Genomic DNA, 22,699 nt, shown 5'->3' with positions numbered 1-22,699 from the left:
TTTGTATGGGATGGTGAAGGAGATTTATGTGTCTCGAAGAGAGGAGTGAGTATGCAGTCTGTGGGGGATAAGAGGGCCTGGGAAGTGAGTCAGTTGCTATTTGCTGATGATACTGCACTGGTGGCAGATTTAGGTAAAAAACTGCAAAAGTTGGTGAATAAGTCTGGAAGTGTGACAGAGGAGAGTTGAGAGTGAATGTGAATAAAGTAAAATTATGTGGTTCAGCAGGGTTGGGGGACAGGTTAGTTGAGGCATGAGTCTGAATGGACAAGAATTGGAGGAAGTGAAGCATTTTCCATATCTGGGAGTGAACATGGTAGCAAACAGAACCATGGAAGTGGAAGTAAGTCATGGGTTGGGGGAGGGGGCGAAGGTTCTGGAAATGCCAAAGAATGTGTGGAAAGAGAGAATGTCATCTGGGAGGGCAAAAATGGATATGTTTGAAGGAACAGTATTTCTCACAATATCACATGGGTAAGAGGCATGGGCTAAAGATAATTTTGTGCAGAGGAAGGTGGATGAGTTGCAAATAAAATGTTTAGAGGAAAATATGTGGTAAGCAACAAAAAGGAAAGAGAGATGTGTGGTAATAAAAAGAGTGGTTGACAGAGCAGAAAAGGGTGTACTGAAATGGTTTGGACATATGGAGAGTATGAGTTAGGAAAGGTTGACAAAGAGTACATAGGTGTCAGAAGTAGAAAGGAACAAGGAGAACAGGGAGACCCAACTGAAGGTAATGCTGGAATAAAAAAGATTTTGAGTGATCAGGGACTGGACATGCAGGAAGATGAAAGGCATATATGGATGGAGTGAATTGGAATGATGTGGTATACTTGGGTTGATGTGTTATCAATGGACTAAACCAGGGTATGTGAAGTGGTGGAGGTAAACCATGGAAAGTTCTGTGGTGCGTGGTTGTGGATAAGTTGTGGTTTTGGTGCATTACATATGGCAGCTAGAAAATGGATGTGAGTGGATGTGGCCTTTCTTTATTTGTTCCTGGCACTAACTTGGTAATGCAGGAAATGGTACTCAATTATGAATAAAAAATAATAATCAGCAATCAATTTTTCTGTGTAGGTAATATCCATAAAATATTGCAGTAGCATCTCACCTGACCCTCAGGTTTTGCTTCCACACTTTTTAGCATGGGAAGAAAAGCACAGGAGAGAATTATACTACCAAAGGCACTTCTTATCATTGTTATTTGAATATCTTTGAAATTCCATGGATAAATACAGTCCTTAAACAACTTAGAGAAAAAAAGTGAATTTTGAGGGCTGGGAAGGAAAACATAGTTAGCTGTTAGTGGATAAAATGCTCCATCAACTATGAGGACTGGAAAGGAAAACATAGTTAACTGTTAAGGGGTTAAAATGCTCCATTAACTATGAAGTACTTCATTAGCAATTTGATATATACTCTATTCAGATGTCTAAGCTGTTTTTTTCAAATATTCAGGTGACTCACTACGATATCATGTGGGTCGTCGTTTCAGCACAACAGATGTTGACAATGATGCATGGCCAGAAAAAAGCTGTGCCAGAGACCATCAAGGTGCTTGGTGGTACAGAGCATGTGAAACAAGGTAAAACATACACTCTATGAGTAACCTGTAGAGACTGTTAACTCTAACTAAAGTATGATAACATTATGTACTGTACATCAAAGCAGAGAATTAGACTTGTTCTATGTGTTAACATAGACCAAGTTTTCACCTAATCTTACCATGTAGGGAAAACAGAAAGTTTTAACCTTTAACCCTTAAATTGCACAATTCATGAGAAGTGAATCTCCCAAGTGCACAAAAAAAATAGGGAATGAAAAATTGGATTAACTTTTCTTAACAGAATATATATTTAATATCCAAAAGTAAAGAAATGTTGGTTTTGAATATGGAAACCCTTTCCTTCCTATGTTGGCGACCCTCAAGTATGAGAAATAATCCATGGAAATACAGTTTATATGGTATATGATTTTAAAGAGGAGGCATCGACTTTCACTCACTCTTTATGAACAACCCAAACATGATCAAACTTTCACATTACATGCTCTGGTCCAGCCACAATTCAATCACTTGTAGATATTTTCAATCACTCATGGCTACACAAAAAAATTCCTAATATCTGCAAACTCACAAACGTAACACCAAACCTAAAGCCCTCTAAACCACCCAAATATTCCTCCTACTACCACTCTAAATAACTTCTATTTTCAGTATCAAAACTCTGTAAAACACTGATCCACAAGGAAATGAAGCAAAATATCCCACTCCCACCGACACAACATGTCGTTAGATCCAACCACTCCACCACTACTGTACATAGTGAATTCATACAGCATATCCAAGATGACTTCATCCAACCACCAACTTCATCCCAAACATTACTAGTGGCAATAGACATCAATGTTAAGTAAATGGTGATTTTTAGCATCACTAGGATTAATGTAAATGAATGTATTTTATAGTTTAATGCACTCTTTCTATTAGTTAGTAATTTCTTTCCCATATCTCTACTGTTCAGTGTGGTGGTATTTTTAGTGTGTTAGTGTTGCAGTCTAGAGACTGGGGTGATGTAAATGTAAGTGTAAAGGGCAAGTATAATACACTGTGCAGCTTATATTAGCAATAGAAAACAGGTGCCAACACAATGTGGTACCAGCATGGCCAATGAGAGAAGGGTGCAGGGGTTACAATGAATTTGGGCCTGGAGGTCCAAAAGGGTACCTGGGAAATTCCTGAGATCTCATGAAATGTTTACATATATTGAATGCAAAGGTGAGTAATGTGGAAGTTGAGGGAATAATTGGTGTACATGGGGTGTTCAGTGTTATAAATGAAAATGGTGAAGAGCTTGTAGATTTGTACTGAAAAAGGACTGGTGATTGGGGATACCTGGTTTAAAAAGAGAGATATATGTAAGTACATGTATATGTAAGTTGGAGAGAGATGGCCAGAGAGCGTTATTGGATTATGTGTTAATTGATTGGCATGTGAAAGAGAGACTCTTGGAAAGAGAGACTTTTGGATGTTAATGTGCTGAGAAAGGCAACTGGAGGGATGTCTGATCATCATGTTGTGAGGGCAAAGGTGAAGATTTGTAGAGGTTTTCAGAAAAGAAGAGAGAATGTTGGGTAAGTGAGATTGGAAAGGAGACTTTTGTAAGGGAGGACCAGGAGAGATTGAGCAAATGACATGAGGGGAGTGGGGGAGGAATGTGATGTATTTAGGGAAGCAGTGATGGCTTGTGCAAAAGATGCTTATAGCATGAGAATGGTGGGAGGTGGGCAGATTAGAAAGGGTAGTGAGTGGTTGGATGAAGAAGTAAGATTGTAAATCAAAGAGAAGAGAAGTGTTTTGAAAATTTTTGCAGGGAAGTAGTGCAAATGACTGGGAGATGTATAACAGAAAGAGGCAGGAGGTCAAGAGAAAGGTGCAAGAGGTGAAAAGGAGGGTAAATGAGAATTGGGGTGAGAGAGTATCATTAAATTTTAGGGAAAATAAAAAGATGTTTTGGAAGGAGGTAAATAAAGAGTGTAAGACAAGAAAACAAATGGAAACAATAGAGAAGGGGCTAATGGGGAGGTAATAACAAGTAGTGGTGAAGTGAGAAGATGGGGTGAATATTTTGAAGGCTTGTTGAATATGTTTGATGATAGAGTGGCAGATATAGGGTATTTTGGTCGAAGTGGTGTGCAAGGTGAGAGAGGTAAACAGAAGGTGTAGTAAAAGCTTTGAAGAAGATGAAAGCTGGCAAGGCAGCAGGATGGTATGGTATTGTAGTGTTATTTGTTAAAAAACGGAGTGACTGTGTCGTTGACTGGTTGGTAAGGATATTTAATATATGTATGGTTCATGGTGAAGTGCCTGGGATCGGTGGAATGTATGCATAGTGCCATTGTACAGAGGCAAAGGGGATAAAGGTGAGTGTTCAAATAACAGAGGTATAGGTTTGTTGAGTATTCCTGGGGAATTAGAGGGGAGGGTATTGATTGAGAGGATAAAGGCATGTACAGAGCATCAGATTGGGGAAGAGGAGTGTGGTTTCAAAAGTGGAAGAGGATGTGTGGATCAGGTGATTGCTTTGAAGAATGTATGTGAGAAATACTTAGAAAAACTGATGGATTTGTATGTATCATTTATGGATCTGGAAGAGGTTACGATAGGGTTAATAGAGATGCTTTGTGGAAGGTATTAAGAGCATATGGTGCAGGAGGTAAGTTGCTGGAAGCAAAGAAAAGGTTTTACCAAGGATGTAAGGCATGTGTACAAGTAGGAAGAGAGGAAAGTGATTGGTTCCCAGTGAATGTCGGTTTTCGGCAGGATGCGTGATGTCTCCACGGTTGTTTAATTTGCTTATGGATGGGGTTGTCAGAGAGGTGAATGCAAGAGTATTGGAGAGGGGAGCAAGTATGCAGTCTGTTGTGGATGAGAAGGCTTGGGAAGTGAGTCAGTTGTTGTTCACTGATGATACAGCGCTGGTGGCTGATTCGGGTGAGAAACTCCAGAAGTTGGTGACTGAGTTTGGTAAAATGAGTGAAAGAAGAAACCTGAGAGGAAATGTGAATAAGAACAAGGTTATTAGATTCAGTAGGGTTGAGGAACAAGTTAACTAGGAGGTAAGTTTGAATGGAGAAAAACTAGAGGAAGTGAAGTGTTTTAGAAATTTGGGAATGGATTTAACAGCAGAGGGAACCATGGAAGCGGAAGTGAGTCACAGGGTGGGGCAGGGGGCGAGGGTTCTGGGAGCGTTGAAGGATGTGTGGAAGGCAAGAACGTTATCTTGGAGAGCAAAAATGGGTATGTTTGAAGGATTAGTGGTTCCAACAATGTTATATGGTTGCGAGGCATGGGCTATAGATAGAGTTGTGTGGAGGAGGGTGGCTGTGTTGGAAATGAAATGCTTGAGGACAATATGTGGTGTGAGGTGGTTTGATTGAGTAAATAATAATAGGGTAAGAGAGATGTGTGGTAATAAAAAGTGTTGTTGAGAGAGCAGAAGAGGGTGTATTGAAATGGTTTGGTCACATGGACAGAATGAGTGAGGAAAGATTGACAAAGAGAATATATGTGTCAGTGGTAGAGAGAATGAGGAGAAGTGGGAGACCAAATTGGAGGCGGAAGGATGGAGTGAAAAAGATTTTAAGTGATCGAGGCCTGAACATACAGGAGGGTGAAAGGCTTGCAAGAAATTGAGTGAATTGGATCGATGTGGTATACTGGTGTCGACGTACTGTCAATGGATTGAACCAGGCATGGGAAGCATCTGGGGTAAACCATGGAAAGTTTTGTGAGGCCTGGATGTGAAAAGGGAGTGGTGGTTTTGGTGCATTACACATAACAGCTAGGGACTGAATTTGAATGAATTTGGTCTTTGTTGTCTTTTCCTAGTGCTACCTCACACATGTGCGGGGGTAGGGGGGGTGCTATTTTATGTGTGACGGGGTGGCGGCGAGAATGGATGAAGGCATCATGTATGAATATGTACATGTGTATGTATATGTGCATGTGTGGGCATTTATGTATATACATGTGTATGTGGGTGGGTTGGGCCATTCTTTCGTCTGTTTCCTTGCGCTACCTCGGTAACGTGGGAGACAGCGATAAAGAATAATAAAAATAGAAATAAGAAATGATAAATATATCTATTTTTTTCTTATTTATTATACTTAGTCACAGTCTCCCGCATTAGTGAGGTAGCACACAGACACATATGAAAGAAGAGGCCAAACCCACTCACGTACACATGTATACACATAAACACCCACACACACATATACATACTTATACATTTGAACCTATACATACATATACATACACAGACATATACATATATACACATGTACATATTCATACTTGCTGCTTTCAACCATTCCCGTCGCCACCCCACCACACATGAAATGGCATCCCCCTCCCCCCACACATGCACAAGGTAGCGCTAGGAAAAGACAACAAAGGCCACATTCATCCACAATCAGTCTCTAGCTCTCATGTGTAATGCACCGAAACCACAGCTCCCTTTCCACATCCAGGCCCCACAAAACTTTCCATGGTTTACCCCAGATGCTTCACATACCCTGGTACAATCCACTGACAGCACATCGACACCAGTATACCACATCGTTCCAATTCACTCAATTTCTTGCATGCCTTTCATCCTCCTGTATGTTCAGGCCCCGATCACTTAAAATCTTTTTCACTCCATCCTTCCACCTCCAATTTGGTCTCCCACTTCTCCTCGTTCCCTCCACCTCTGACATGTGTATCCTCTCTGTCAATCTTTCCCCACTCAATTCTCTACATGAGACCAAACCATTTCAATACACCCTATTCTATTCTCTCCACCACACCCTTTTTACTGCCACACATCTCTCTTACCCTTTCATTACTTACTCGATCAAACCACCTCACACCACATACTGTCCTCAAATATTTCATTTCCAACACATCCACCCTCCTCCACACATCCCTATCTATAGCCCATGCCTCACAACCATATAACATTGTTGGAACCACTATTCCTTCAAACATACCCATTTTTGCTCTCCGAGATAACATTCTCGCCTTCCACACATTCTTCAAAGCCCCAAGAACCTTTGCTCCCTTGCCCACCCTGAGACTCACTTCCGCTTCCATGGTTCCATCTGTGGCCAAATCTACTCCTAGATATCTAAAACACTTAACTTCCTCCAGTTTTTCTCCATTCAAACTTACCTTCCACTTAACTGGTCCCTCTACCCTACTGAACCTTATAACCTTGCTCTTATTCACATTTACTCTCAACTTTCTTCTTTCACACACTTTACCAAACTCATTCACCAACTTCTGCAGTTTCTCACACGAATCAGCCACCAGCAAACAAAAACTGACTCACTTCCCAAGCCCTCTCATCTACAACCGACTATATACTTGCCCCTTTTTCCAAAAACTCTTGCATTCACCTCTCTAACAACACCATCTACAATCAAATTAAACAGCCATGGAGACATCATGCACTCCTGCCTTAAACTAACATTCACTGAGAACCAATCACTTTCCTTTCTTCCTACTTGTACACATGCCTTACATCCTTGATAAAAACTTTTCACTGCTTCTAGGAACTTACCTCCCATACCATATACTCTAAATACCTTCCACAAAGCATCTCTATCAGCTCTGTCATATGCCTTCTCCAGATCCAGAAAAGCTACATACAAATCCATCTGTTCTTCTAAGTATTTCTTGCATACATTCTTCAAGGCATACACTTGATCCACACATCTTATACCACTTCTGAAACCACACTTCTCTTCCCCAAACTTATTCTCTGTACATGCCTTCACCCTCTCAATCAATACCCTCCCATATAATTTCCCAGGAATACTCAACAAACTTACACCTCTGTAATTTGAACACTCACCTTTATCCCCTTTGCCTTTATACAATGGCACTATGCATGCATTCTACAAATCCTCAGGCACTTTATCATGATCCATACATACAATGAATATCCTTACCAACCAATCAACAACACACTCATCCCCTTCCTTAATAAATTCAACAGCAATACCATCTACTTCAGCAACCTTGCCATAGTTCATCTTATGCGAGGCTTCCATCCACTCTTCTCTCTTCACGAAACTAATCTTCAAGACTCTCTCACTTTGCATATCACCAAGATCAAAATATCCTACATCTGCCACTTTATCATCAAACACATTTAGCAATACCTATTTTCCAATATGATTATAAAAAACCTCGTTATAAAGCTGATTATCCAGCATGAACAAGATTCTGAAGGTGCCAGATTATCAAAAGTTACCTGTACAAGTAAATATGTGATCTTACTGACAGCCTGCATATGCAACCATGGCATACAGGAAGTATGTGTTAAGTATGTGTCCAAACTGTTTCTTAAGCTTTTCTTATGTTACATATATACAAGTACACAATCACATAAATAATAAAATTTCCCATTCTCCTTAGCAACTTGAATGGTCGGTATTTACAAGGACCAATGCCAGTTGATCACCAATATACTGGTGTTTACTGGTATGACTTCCGAGGTCCCCAGTACTCACTCTGGAAGTCTATTATGATGATTCGTCGGGAAGGCAACGTTGGAGAACCCATCTTCAAAGGTTTTGAAGATGTGCAAAACACAGAAGTAACACCAAGGTACAGAACTTTTGCACTGTTATATCCATAATTGCATCACATCTTAAAAGTAATTAAAGAATACCAATTATGTTCAATTAGACATGCATATAATATTTTCTGTTTCATAATCAGTTACATAGTTTAGGAAGATAAAAATGAAGGCATCTGACTCACCAACATTCTTCAACGAATAAAAAAAATCATAATAACCAAAACTTATAAATGCTGCCTTCCTAGGTCAATCAACGAAAACCAGCAAGAGATAACAACAAGCACATCTACAGCTCGCAACTTCGACCCAGATCATGATCCTTATGTCATCTATAAAAGTCCATATCATTCATTGGTTGAAATGACACCTCACAAGCCTTGAGCTATTATGTTACTGTAGTTCAAGATTCTTCATTTCTCACCACAGTATCAAAATTTTGGATGGATATTCTTTTAAAACCAATTCCATGAAAATAATGCAAAACTAATGTAAAAAAAATGCTGTAAGTGACAAAAATAGGCTGTAAACATTGATCATGAATCAGAAGTCCATAAATCATCATTCATTCCTAAAGCAATCAACTCTTATTGGTCCTCTAAAAAAAACTTATTTCTAAAAACAACAATCATTACAAGTATGCCCACATCAGTGACAGCTTGAAAATGTGTGTGTATTATTAATTCTATATGTAACCATAGGATCCCTTTCATTGGGTTCCTGCAGCTTTAAGGCTGCACTACAATCAGAAGCATGAAAACGAAAGAAGTCTTTGGAGTAAGAAGTTCTTCAGAAAGACCATACTTCCTTTCATCAACCAATGATGATTCAGGATTACTAAAGGTGACTTCACATGCAGTGTAACTAAAAGCATGCAGAGGCCAAAACAAATTGTGTGTAGGAAGAGAGTTTATATAGTTTACTCTATATATACTATACTATGTATCTACATAGAGTTTCCTAGGAAGTCATTCTTTCCCCAACCCTCTTCATTCTCTTCCTAAAAAAAAAAAACCTCCATTCACCCTCTAAACCCTCAACATGAAAGCCCTCTCATATGTAGATGTCCTCACAATTACACCACAGCATCCTGACCCAAACTATGCAACAACAAATGTGCAGCACTATATCCTATAATTGAAAAATTAGTTTGCTCAAAATGATATATCTGCATCCCCAGAGAAATCCACAATTACCCTCTTAACTTTTTGACAGACATAGACCCAATCTGCACCTCCCTATAAACCTGGATGATCAAATAATCCTACCCAACAAAATTCCAGCCATGCTAAGTATCACATATGAATTACATGTGACATTCACTCCTTGCATCACAATCATCATAAAGGCCATAAAAAATTAAATGCTCACATAACACTTCCTGGCAACATCCTCAGACAAGAAAAATAATCCCTGATTATTATCTCCAAGCAATTTATCTGCTCCATCCTAAACTACATTTCATCTCCCTGGTCATCCACCCTTTCATAAAAAAAACATGACAAAACTTCACTAAACAGCACTAAGAACAATTACTGGTTGCCTAACAATAACAAACATTCACACTGCACAACAAAGCAATAATACTATCAGTGTAATCCTATCTCAAGCATGTTTAACATGCAATTCTTTGCAAGAAAACTAGACCTCCTCTTACCCAGACCATTCAACCACCAGCCCCTAAGCAGATACAAAAACTCACTCTTGACTCGCACTTCAGTATCCTGCACTTGTAGATTCTCCTTCCCCTAAGAAACTGAAAACTGACAAAACATATTGACATCAAAATCTTGAAAAAGCACTAAACAACTGCCTCCACATCTCCATCTAATCTTGAACTCTACTCCACCAGGCACACCCATCTGTACACATACATGTCAATAACATCACAAAATTCTTGACTTGTGGTCCCTTACAGTGGACATAACTAGCTTCCTGCATGCTGCAAAAGTACCATCAGAAGTCCTTGGAAAGGAAGATAGGGTAAATCAAGTGTGTGCATCTATCTATCTATATCTCTGACACCTGTTCCTTCTAGGAAATCCCATCAAGGAGTGGCCACAGCAAAAGTCTCCACTTATCTCTGTCCTTACATGCTTCCCTCGCATACACCATCCACACATTCTTCCTCTGTTTCTCTCCCTCCAGTATTCCTCCACCCTATTTGCCCATGTCACATGTGGTCTCTCACTCACACCAACCTCTTTCATTGTACTATCTAACAATGTCTTAGTAAACTTCTAGTCTTGCATTCTTTACAAATACCACCACAAAGTATTACATTTCACCCAATCTACCACTTCACAATTCATACCCTTTGTATCCCTTGCCATACCACATTTCTCATATACCCTTTCATTTCTTTCTTCGTTCCATCTAGTCACACCACATACTTCTCTCAAATAGCTCATTTCCACAACCTGGATTCTTGACCTCTGTGCCTCATTCCACATCCATGTTCCAGCTCCATAGGTCAAGGCTGGGAGGACTACACTGTCCTGTAATCCTCTCTTCACTTCTATTTACCTAATGTTATCTTCCTGTTGGGCTCCTCAAGAGCTCAGGAAGTCAGCTGCATTTGATGAACAGGAGCACAGGTCACAGAATGTGATGTGTGAGCATCCATGAGGTGCACACAAAGCAACCGAGGAGAAAGTGTGGAAGTTGCATCTTGTGCATGACAGATCTAGTGATATATGCTAAACTTTGCTAATCTATCATTTTTAACATCAAAGAGATGACTGGCATACAGAATGCACATTCAGACATGTCTGGGAAGCAGTTTTAGATGGGTGTGTTTGGCGGGTTACTGTTTAATAATTTTAGTTCATTGGGTATCAGTTTACCTTTCACATAGTAGTGTGCTAATGGGGTTAGTCTAAACATGTAATTTCCTGCAACAGGTTGTTTTCTGTGCACAGTGTATGCTCTGTCACCTGGCCACAGATGGCAACCCAAACAAAGGAAGAGTCACTGAAACTACCTAAAAGACTTAGTAACTTGTTAGTGATCATACTGGGCAGTTGCATGAATTCTCTTGGGATTCACCACATCTATGGTGCTCAATATTGCCTATAGTACCCAAACCATCCACATTCAGGATCAGCCAATCTGATATAAAATGAGTTTTCCAGGATTAGGAATGTTTAACTTTTAATTCACTATGAAGTAGTGATTTTGATAGTTCTTTGTGCACCTGATCATAAAAATATAAAAGTTAAGAATTTTTTGCATACTTAAATGTGACCATACTTAAAAGTGAATGTTGGGGTGAAGAGGGTGGTGAGAGTAAGTGAGCTGGGGAAGGAGACTTGTGTGAGGAAGTACCAGGAGAGACTGAGTACAGAATGGAAAAAGGTGAGAACAATGGAAGTAAGGGGATTGGGGAGGAATGGGATGTATTTAGGGAATCAGTGATGGATTGCGCAAAAGATGCTTGTGGCATGAGAAGCATGGGAGGTGGGTTGATTAGAAAGGGTAGTGAGTGGTGGGATGAAGAAGTAGGATCATTAGTGAAAGAGAAGAGAGAGGCATTTGGACGATTTTTGCAGGGAAAAAATGCAATTGAGTGGGAGATGTATAAAAGAAAGAGACAGGAGGTCAAGAGAAAGGTGCAAGAGGTGAAAAAGAGGGCAAATGAGAGTTGGGGTGAGAGAGTATCATTAAATTTTAAGGAGAATAAAAAGATGTTCTGGAAGGAGGTAAATAAAGTACGTAAGACAAGGGAGCAAATGGGAACTTCAGTGAAGGGCGCAAATGGGGAGGTGATAACAAGTAGTGGTGATGTGAGAAGGAGATGGAGTGAGTATTTTGAAGGTTTGTTGAATGTGTTTGATGATAGAGTGGCAGATATAGGGTGTCTTGGTCGAGGTGGTGTGCAAAGTGAGAGGGTTGGGGAAAATGATTTGGTAAACAGAGAAGAGGTAGTAAAAGCTTTGCGGAAGATGAAAGCCGGCAAGGCAGAAGGATTGGATGGTATTGCAGTGGAATTTATTCAAAAAGGGGGTGACTGTATTGTTGACTGGTTGGTAAGGTTATTTAATGTATGTATGTCTCATGGTGAGGTGCCTGAGGATTGGCGGAATGCGTGCATAGTGCCATTGTACAAAGGCAAAGGGGATAAGAGTGAGTGCTCAAATTACAGAGGTATAAGTTTGTTGAGTATTCCTGGTAAATTATATGGGAGGGTATTTATTGAGAGGGTGAAGGCATGTACAGAGCATCAGATTGGGGAAGAGCAGTGTGGTTTCAGAAGTGGTAGAGGATGTGTGGATCAGGTGTTTGCTTTGAAGAATGTATGTGAGAAATACTTAGAAAAGCAAATGGATTTGTATGTAGCATTTATGGATCTGGAGAAGGCATATGATAGAGTTGATAGAGATGCTCTGTGGAAGGTATTAAGAATATATGGTGTGGGTGGCAAGTTGTTAGAAGCAGTGAAAAGTTTTTATCGAGGATGTAAGGCATGTGTACGTGTAGGAAGAGAGGAAAGTGACTGGTTCTCAGTGAATGTAGGTTTGCGGCAGGGGTGTGTGATGTCTCCATGGTTGTTTAATTTGTTTATGAATGGGGTTGTTAGGGAGGTGAAGGCAAGAGTTTTGGAAAGAGGGGCAAGTATGAAGTCTGTTGTGGATGAGAGAGCTTGGGAAGTGAGTCAGTTGTTGTTCGCTGATGATAGAGCGCTGGTGGCTGATTCATGTGAGAAACTGCAGAAGCTGGTGACTGAGTTTGGTAAAGTGTGTGAAAGAAGGTAGTTAAGAGTAAATGTGAATAAGAGCAAGGTTATTAGGTACAGTAGGGTTGAGGGTCAAGTCAATTGGGAGGTAAGTTTGAATGGAGAAAAACTGGAGGAAGTAAAGTGTTTTAGATATCTGGGAGTGGATCTGGCAGCGGATGGAACCATGGAAGCGGAAGTGAATCATAGGGTGGGGGAGGGGGCGAAAATTCTGGGAGCCTTGAAGAATGTGTGGAAGTCGAGAACATTATCTCGGAAAGCAAAAATGGCTATGTTTGAAGGAATAGTGGTTCCAACAATGTTGTATGATTGCGAGGCGTGGGCTATGGATAGAGTTGTGCGCAGGAGGGTGGATGTGCTGAAAATGAGATGTTTGAGGATAATGTGTGGTGTGAGGTGGTTTGATCGAGTAAGTAATGTAAGTGTAAGAGAGATGTGTGGAAATAAAAAGAGCGTGGTTGAGAGAGCAGAAGAGGGTGTTTTGAAATGGTTTGGGCACATGGAGAGAATGAGTGAGGAATGATTGACCAAGAGGATATATGTGTCAGAGGTGGAGGGAACGAGGAGAAGTGGGAGACCAAATTGGAGGCGGAAAGATGGAGTGAAAAAGATTTTGAGTGATCGGGGCCTGAACATGCAGGAGGGTGAAAGGCGGGCAAGGAATAGAGTGAATTGGATCGATGTGGTATACCGGGGTTGACGCGCTGTCAGTGGATTGAATCAGGGCATGTGAAGCGTCTGGGGTAAACCATGGAAAGCTGTCTGGGGCCTGGATGTGGAAAGGGAGCTGTGGTTTCGGGCATTATTGCATGACAGCTAGAGACTGAGTGTGAACGAATGAGGCCTTTGTTGTCTTTTCCTAGCGCTACCCCGCACACATGAGGGGGGAGGGGGATGGTATTCCATGTGTGGCGAGGTGGCGATGGGAATGAATAAAGGCAGACAGTGTGAATTGTGTGCATGGGTATATATGTATGTGTCTGTGTGTGTATATATATATGTGTACATTGAGATGTATAGGTATGTATATTTGCGTGTGTGGACGTGTGTGTATATACATGTGTATGGGGGTGGGTTGGGCCATTTCTTTCGTCTGTTTCCTTGCGCTACCTCACAAACGCAGGAGACAGCGACAAAGCAAAATAAAAAAATAAAAAGTGACCAATATGTTGTATACTGAGTTTTACCAGGTAGATATTGATTGTTCTCAGGATATATTTTGTGCGATTTACTGAAGTGATATTCCTACATAATGGTATCAGTGACTTTTGCTGATATATCATTATATATATACTACCAATACTTTCTATACATAATGAAAAATTATAATGAAATACAATATGATATTGAAAATTTTAGTAAAATCAATTCAATTATTTTGTGATAAGCTGAATATTTTGTAATGTTATTCATAAAACTACATGACTCAACTGATTTCATCAATATATCATTGCTCTTACAAAACAGGATGGTAAGTCTTAGGTAAATTTCTGAGAGCAATGAAATAATCTTTTTGTGTTATTCAGTTTCTTTACACATTTTTATCAACGTTCATATTTTTATAGAATATAAGATATTACATTTAAAATGAAATAAAAAATTAAATGAGTTTTGAGTTATTTATCTTTATTTCTATACAAGACTACTGAGTTTCTGTGCTTTTATGAATTTCATTCAATTATTTGTTCATAAATGCCTCAGGAACCCTTTCTAAGAAAGGATTCTGGTGCTACCCAGGACTTCCTTTCCGCAGGTTCCTACTATATCCAGTGGCAGGGAAATGATGAACTCCAGAGTAAAAAGTTCTCTTTCAAGACTTTACTCATAAAGATACAGCCTTGCCAAAGGTTATTTTTCACTCAAAGTGTAACTTCATGCAGATGGAGTTACACTGTTACATAATTTTATGAATTAATGTACCACATCATATTTCATATTTTTAACCATATCAAAATTCAGTATCTTTGTAATTATTCTTTTTTCTTCACTGTTTCCTGTGTAATGAGACAGTGCCATGAACAGTTGAAGAATGGCCAAATTTGCTCAAATCTACTCTTTGGCTGTCATGTATAAAGCAGTGAAACCATGGCCCCCCTATACACAGCCATGCTCTACAGACTTTTCCATGATTCCCCTGAATGTTTCAAATGCCCTGGTTCAGCCCACTGACAGCATGTTGCTCCCCTAATCCACTTTGCTCCATTTTGTTCTACCACATACACACCTCACACCCACCTGATTGTTTAATCCCCAGTCACCCATAAAATCTTTCACCCCATACTTCCTGCTCCAAATCAGTCTCCCACCTCTGAAAGGGGAAGGAAGGCCTGCACCCATACAAGTCATAGGAAACTCCAAATCAATTTCCCACTGTCTCATCAGTTGATGGTTCTGTGTTCAAATCCTAAGCACTAGTGGTGCTATGAACCCATCACTTTTATGTGTTTCAGCATATGCTAAGTTACTGAAATTTCACTGTGGTCCTTGTGGAATGGATATGGAACTTCCTACTACTCATATGGATGCAGGTCTTCCTCCACCCTTAGAGTTCACATGATGTTACAAGAGATCTCATTGGATCATTTGCTAGTCTGCCATGGATAGCTCATTACCAAGTAATCAAGCGGATAGCATACTTACTTGCCATGCAGTGGTCCCAATTTCAAATCCTCTGCATCAAGTGGTAAATTCTTTCATCTACTTCATCTGTTTTATTACACACAGATATGAATTTTACTAAGGTGAACGGGGAAGTGATTAAGAGCTTCCTATGAATTGTATTGGTACAGGCTTTCCTTTGCCCTTAAAGTCACAAAATGTGATGGGGAATCTAACCAGACCACTGGATGGTCTGACATGGAAAGTTTTTTTTCACCTCATAGTCAAATGAACAACACACTTACCTACAATGCAATGGTCTTGGATTCAAATCCTTGGCTCCCAATCATAAACTTTTCCATTCATTTCATGTGTTTCAGTTAATGTGTTGAGAGGGAAAGCAGGTGAGATGTAAGATAATTACCTGATGGAGGCAAGGATGAAGATTTGTATGGGTTTTTGGAAAACAGTAAATGATATGAAAGAGAATAGGATGATGAAAGTGATTAGGTTTGGAAAAGGGACTTGTGTGAAGAAATACCATGAGAGATTGAATGAAAAATGGCAAAAGGTGAGAGCAAATGAACCAAGGGAAGTGGGTGATGAATGAGAGGTTCTTAGGGAAGCAGTGTTCCATTGGCAAGGAAAATGTGTGGCATGCAGAAGATGGGAGGTGAGAAGGAGAGAAAGGGTAGTGAGTGATATAATGAAGTAAAGTTGTAGGTGAAAGAAAAAAAGAAAGGAAGTGTATGGATGATGCTTGCAGGGAAAAAATGCAAATCATTGAGAGATGTACAAGACATAGCAGCAAGAGGTCAAGAGTAAGGTGTACAGATTGAAAAAGCAAGTAAATGAGTTCTGGTGAGCAAGTATCAATAAACTTCAGGGAAAAGACGTTATGGAGGGAGAGTGAGTAGCTTCAGCTGAAGGAGGGTATGGACCTGGGATGTGTGACGTCACCATGGCCACTTAATTTCTTTACGGACAGGGTGGTGAGGGAGGTAAATGCAAGGATTCTAGAAAAAGGGGTGAGACTGCAGCCTGCTTGGGGGGGGTTGGTGTATGAGTCACCTGCTGTTTGCTGACGACAGCACTGGGGGCAGATTCATGTTGTTAGATATAGCAAAAGTTTGAGTCTGAGTATGGAAGAGTGTGAAAGGAGTGAGAAAGTTGAGAGTACATGTGAATGAAAACAAGGGTATTAGGTTAAGCAATGCAAAGGGACTAGTTTGTTGGGGTGTGAGCCTAAATGGACAAACCACCAAAAGGAAGTGGAGTATCTTAGATTCCTGGGAGTGGAACCAAAGATGTGAATGTGAGATTCAGGGTGGTAAGTGATAGGGCAAAGGATCTGGGAGCATTTACAAAAGTGTGGATAGAAAAGTTGTTAACAGGGAAGGTGAAAATGGGTATGTTAGTATGTTTGAAGGTATAAGAGTCCCAGTGATGTATGGATGTGAGGCATGGGCTAGAGTTGAGAATAAGCAGATGAAGGTGGGTGCACTGGAAATTATATGTCTGAGGATGTGAGTAAATGAGGGTTTTCCCTGTCTGTTCCTGGGATTACCTCTCTAACAAAGTGTTGAACATGTTTGAAAGGAAATAAAAGAAAAAAAAAAATATATATATATTTTTTTTTTTTTTTTTTTTTTTTTTTTTTTATACTTTGTCGCTGTCTCCCGCGTTTGCGAGGTAGCGCAAGGAAACAGACGAAAGAAATGGCCCAACCCCCCCCCCCCCATACACATGTACATACACACGTCCACACACGCAAATATACATACCTACTCAGCTTTCCATGGTTTACCCCAGACGCTTCACATGCCTTGCTTCAATCCACTGACAGCACGTCAACCCCTGTATACCACATGACTCCAATTCACTCTATTTCTTGCCCTCCTTTCACCCTCCTGCATGTTCAGGCCCCGATCACACAAAATCTTTTTCACTCCATCTTTCCACCTCCAATTTGGTCTCCCTCTTCTCCTCGTTCCCTCCACCTCCGACACATATATCCTCTTGGTCAATCTCTCCTCACTCATTCTCTCCATGTGCCCAAACCATTTCAAAACACCCTCTTCTGCTCTCTCAACCACGCTCTTTTTATTTCCACACCTCTCTCTTACCCTTACGTTACTTACTCGATCAAACCACCTCACACCACACATTGTCCTCAAACATCTCATTTCCAGCACATCCATCCTCCTGCGCACATCTCTATCCATAGCCCACGCCTCGCAACCATACAACATTGTTGGAACCACTATTCCTTCAAACATACCCATTTTTGCTTTCCGAGATAATGTTCTCGACTTCCACACATTTTTCAAGGCACCCAAAATTTTCGCCCCCTCCCCCACCCTATGATCCACTTCCGCTTCCATGGTTCCATCCGCTGACAGATCCACTCCCAGATATCTAAAACACTTCACTTCCTCCAGTTTTTCTCCATTCAAACTCACCTCCCAATTGACTTGACCCTCACCCCTACTGTACCTAATAACCTTGCTCTTATTCACATTTACTCTCAACTTTCTTCTTCCACACACTTTACCAAACTCAGTCACCAGCTTCTGCAGTTTCTCACATGAATCAGCCACCAGCGCTGTATCATCAGCGAACAACAACTGACTCACTTCCCAAGCTCTCTCATCCCCAACAGACTTCATACTTGCCCCTCTTTCCAAGACTCTTGCATTTACCTCCCTAACAACCCCATCCATAAACAAATTAAACAACCATGGAGACATCACACACCCCTGCCGCAAACCTACATTCACTGAGAACCAATCACTTTCCTCTCTTCCTACACGTACACATGCCTTACATCCTCGATAAAAACTTTTCACTGCTTCTAACAACTTGCCTCCCACACCATATATTCTTAATACCTTCCACAGAGCATCTCTATCAACTCTATCATATGCCTTCTCCAGATCCATAAATGCTACATACAAATCCATTTGCTTTTCTAAGTATTTCTCACAAACATTCTTCAAAGCAAACACCTGATCCACACATCCTCTACCACTTCTGAAACCGCACTGCTCTTCCCCAATCTGATGCTCTGTACATGCCTTCACCCTCTCAATCAATACCCTCCCATATAATTTACCAGGAATACTCAACAAACTTATACCTCTGTAATTTGAGCACTCACTCTTATCCCCTTTGCCTTTGTACAATGGCACTATGCACGCATTCCGCCAATCCTCAGGCACCTCACCATGAGTCATACATACATTAAATAACCTTACCAACCAGTCAACAATACAGTCACCCCCTTTCTTAATAAATTCCACTGCAATGCCATCCAAACCTGCTGCCTTGCCGGCTTTCATCTTCCGCAAAGCTTTTACTACCTCTTCTCTGTTTACCAAATCATTTTCCCTAACCCTCTCACTTTGCACACCACCTCGACCAAAACACCCTATATCTGCCACTCTGTCATCAGACACATTCAACAAACCTTCAAAATACTCATTCCATCTCCTTCTCACATCACCGCTACTTGTTATCACCTCCCCATTTACGCCCTTCACTGAAGTTCCCATTTGCTCCCTTGTCTTACGCACCCTATTTATATATATATATATATACATATATATAAATATATATATATATATATATATATATATATATATATATATATATATATATATATATATACATATATACATACCTACACAGCTTTCCATGGTTTACCCCAGACGCTTCACATGCCTTGATTCAATCCACTGACAGCACGTCAACCCCGGTATACCACATCGCTCCAATTCACTCTATTCCTTGCCCTCCTTTCACCCTCCTGCATGTTCAGGCCCCGATCACACAAAATCTTTTTCACTCCATCTTTCCACCTCCAATTTGGTCTCCCTCTTCTCCTCGTTCCCTCCACCTCCGACACATATATCCTCTTGGTCAATCTTTCCTCACTCATTCTCTCCATGTGCCCAAACCACTTCAAAACACCCTCTTCTGCTCTCTCAACCACGCTCTTTTTATTTCCACACATCTCTCTTACCCTTACGTTACTCACTCGATCAAACCACCTCACACCACACATTGTCCTCAAACATCTCATTTCCAGCACATCCATCCTCCTGCGCACAACTCTATCCATAGCCCACGCCTCGCAACCATACAACATTGTTGGAACCACTATTCCTTCAAACATACCCATTTTTGCTTTCCGAGACAATGTTCTCGACTTCCACACATTCTTCAAGGCCCCCAGAATTTTCGCCCCCTCCCCCACCCTATGATCCACTTCCGCTTCCATGGTTCCATCCGCTGCCAGATCCACTCCCAGATATCTAAAACACTTCACTTCCTCCAGTTTTTCTCCATTCAAACTCACCTCCCAATTGACTTGACCCTCAACCCTACTGTACCTAATAACCTTGCTCTTATTCACATTTACTCTTCACTTTCTTCTTCTACACACTTTACCAAACTCAGTCACCAGCTTCTGCAGTTTCTCACATGAATCAGCCACCAGCGCTGTATCATCAGCGAACAACAACTGACTCACTTCCCAAGCTCTCTCATCCCCAACAGACTTCATACTTGCCCCTCTTTCCAAAACTCTTGCATTTACCTCCCTAACAACCCCATCCATAAACAAATTAAACAACCATGGAGACATCACACACCCCTGCCGCAAACCTACATTCACTGAGAACCAATCACTTTCCTCTCTTCCTACACGTACACATGCCTTACATCCTCGATAAAAACTTTTCACTGCTTCTAACAACTTTCCTCCCACACCATATATTCTTAATACCTTCCACAGAGCATCTCTATCAACTCTTATCATATGCCTTCTCCAGATCCATAAATGCAAGGTAAATGCAAGAGTTTTGGAAAGAGGGGCAAGTATGAAGTCTGTTGGGGATGAGAGAGCTTGGGAAGTGAGTCAGTTGTTGTTCGCTGATGATACAGCGCTGGTGGCTGATTCATGTGAGAAACTGCAGAAGCTGGTGACTGAGTTTGGTAAAGTGTGTGAAAGAAGAAAGTTAAGAGTAAATGTGAATAAGAGCAAGGTTATTAGGTACAGTAGGGTTGAGGGTCAAGTCAATTGGGAGGTGAGTTTGAATGGAGAAAAACTGGAGGAAGTGAAGTGTTTTAGATATCTGGGAGTGGATCTGGCAGCGGATGGAACCAAGGAAACGGAAGTGGATCATAGGGTGGGGGAGGGGGCGAAAATTCTGGGAGCCTTGAAGAATGTGTGGAAGTCGAGAACATTATCTCGGAAAGCAAAAATGGCTATGTTTGAAGGAATAGTGGTTCCAACAATGTTGTATGGTTGCGAGGCGTGGACTATGGATAGAGTTGTGCGCAGGAGGATGGATGTGCTGGAAATGAGATGTTTGAGGACAATGTGTGGTGTGAGGTGGTTTGATCGAGTAAGTGACGTAAGGGTAAGAGAGATGTGTGGAAATAAAAAGAGCGTGGTTGAGAGAGCAGAAGAGGGTGTTTTGAAATGGTTTGGTCACATGGAGAGAATGAGTGAGGAAAGATTGACCAAGAGGATATATGTGTCAGAGGTGGAGGGAACAAGGAGAAGAGGGAGACCAAATTGGAGGTGGAAAGATGGAGTGAAAAAGATTTTGTGTGATCGGGGCCTGAACATGCAGGAGGGTGAAAGGAGGGCAAGGAATAGAGTGAATTGGAGCGATGTGGTATACCGGGGTTGACGTGCTGTCAGTGGATTGAATCAAGGCATGTGAAGCGTCTGGGGTAAACCATGGAAAGCTGTGTAGGTATGTATATTTGCGTTTGTGGACGTGTGTATGTACGTGTGTATGGGGGTTGGGCCATTTCTTTCGTCTGTTTCCTCGCGCTACCTCGCAAACGCGGGAGACAGCGACAAAGTATAAAAAAAAAAAAAAAAAAAAAAAAAAAAATATATATATATATATATATATATATATATATATATATATATACATTATTTCTCACATGCATTCTTCAAAGCAAACACCTGATCCATACATCCTCTACCACTTCTGAAACCACACTGCTCTTCCCCAATCTGATGCTCTGTACATGCCTTCACCCTCTCAATCAATACCCTCCCATATAATTTACCAGGAATACTCAACAAACTTATACCTCTGTAATTTGAGCACTCACTCTTATCCCCTTTGCCTTTGTACAATGGCACTATGCACGCATTCTGCCAATCCTCAGGCACCTCACCATGAGTCATACATACATTAAATAACCTTACCAACCAGTCAAGAATACAGTCACCCCCTTTTTGAATAAATTCCACTGCAATACCATCCAAACCTGCTGCCTTGCCGGCTTTCATCTTCCGCAAAGCTTTCACTACCTCTTCTCTGTTTACCAAATCATTTTCCCTAACCCTCTCACTTTGCACACCACCTCGACCAAAACACCCTATATCTGCCACTCTATCATCAAACACATTCAACAAACCTTCAAAATACTCACTCCATCTCCTTCTCACATCACCACTACTTGTTATCACCTCCCCATTTGCGCCCTTCACTGTGAGAAATACTTAGAAAAGCAAATGGATTTGTATGTAGCATTTATGGATCTGGAGAAGGCATATGATAGAGTTGATAGAGATGCTCTGTGGAAGGTATTAAGAATATATGGTGTGGGAGGAAAGTTGTTAGAAGCAGTGAAAAGTTTTTATCGAGGATGTAAGGCATGTGTACGTGTAGGAAGAGAGGAAAGTGATTGGTTCTCAGTGAATGTAGGTTTGCGGCAGGGGTGTGTGATGTCTCCATGGTTGTTTAATTTGTTTATGGATGGGGTTGTTAGGGAGGTAAATGCAAGAGTTTTGGAAAGAGGGGCAAGTATGAAGTCTGTTGGGGATGAGAGAGCTTGGGAAGTGAGTCAGTTGTTGTTCGCTGATGATACAGCGCTGGTGGCTGATTCATGTGAGAAACTGCAGAAGCTGGTGACTGAGTTTGGTAAAGTGTGTGGAAGAAGAAAGTTAAGAGTAAATGTGAATAAGAGCAAGGTTATTAGGTACAGTAGGGTTGAGGGTCAAGTCAATTGGGAGGTGAGTTTGAATGGAGAAAAACTGGAGGAAGTGAAGTGTTTTAGATATCTGGGAGTGGATCTGGCAGCGGATGGAACCATGGAAGCGGAAGTGGATCATAGGGTGGGGGAGGGGGCGAAAATTCTGGGAGCCTTGAAGAATGTGTGGAAGTCGAGAACATTATCTCGGAAAGCAAAAATGGGTATGTTT

At 41.0% G+C, this 22,699-nt stretch overlaps 2 protein-coding genes across 3 annotated transcripts in view; one reads left to right on the top strand and one right to left on the bottom strand.

Annotated features, from left to right (window-relative positions):
• Window positions 1-8,705, top strand: part of LOC139755964 (uncharacterized) — a 185,040-nt gene extending 176,335 nt beyond the window's left edge. For both annotated transcript variants that reach the window (XM_071674801.1, XM_071674800.1), the window contains exons 10-12: window positions 1,462-1,588; window positions 7,967-8,158; window positions 8,378-8,705. In XM_071674801.1, coding sequence (XP_071530902.1) covers window positions 1,462-1,588; window positions 7,967-8,158; window positions 8,378-8,513 — 455 coding nt within the window. In that variant the 3' untranslated portion in view covers window positions 8,514-8,705. The remainder of the gene's footprint in view (window positions 1-1,461; window positions 1,589-7,966; window positions 8,159-8,377) is intronic.
• Window positions 1-22,699, bottom strand: part of Mekk1 (mitogen-activated protein kinase kinase kinase 4) — a 1,037,736-nt gene that overhangs the window by 351,361 nt on the left and 663,676 nt on the right. The window lies entirely within an intron of this gene.

This window comes from Panulirus ornatus, chromosome 20, assembly GCF_036320965.1.
Source record: "Panulirus ornatus isolate Po-2019 chromosome 20, ASM3632096v1, whole genome shotgun sequence".
In the NCBI taxonomy this organism is placed as follows: domain Eukaryota; kingdom Metazoa; phylum Arthropoda; class Malacostraca; order Decapoda; family Palinuridae; genus Panulirus; species Panulirus ornatus.
This window is presented reverse-complemented; position numbering and strand designations above follow the sequence as displayed.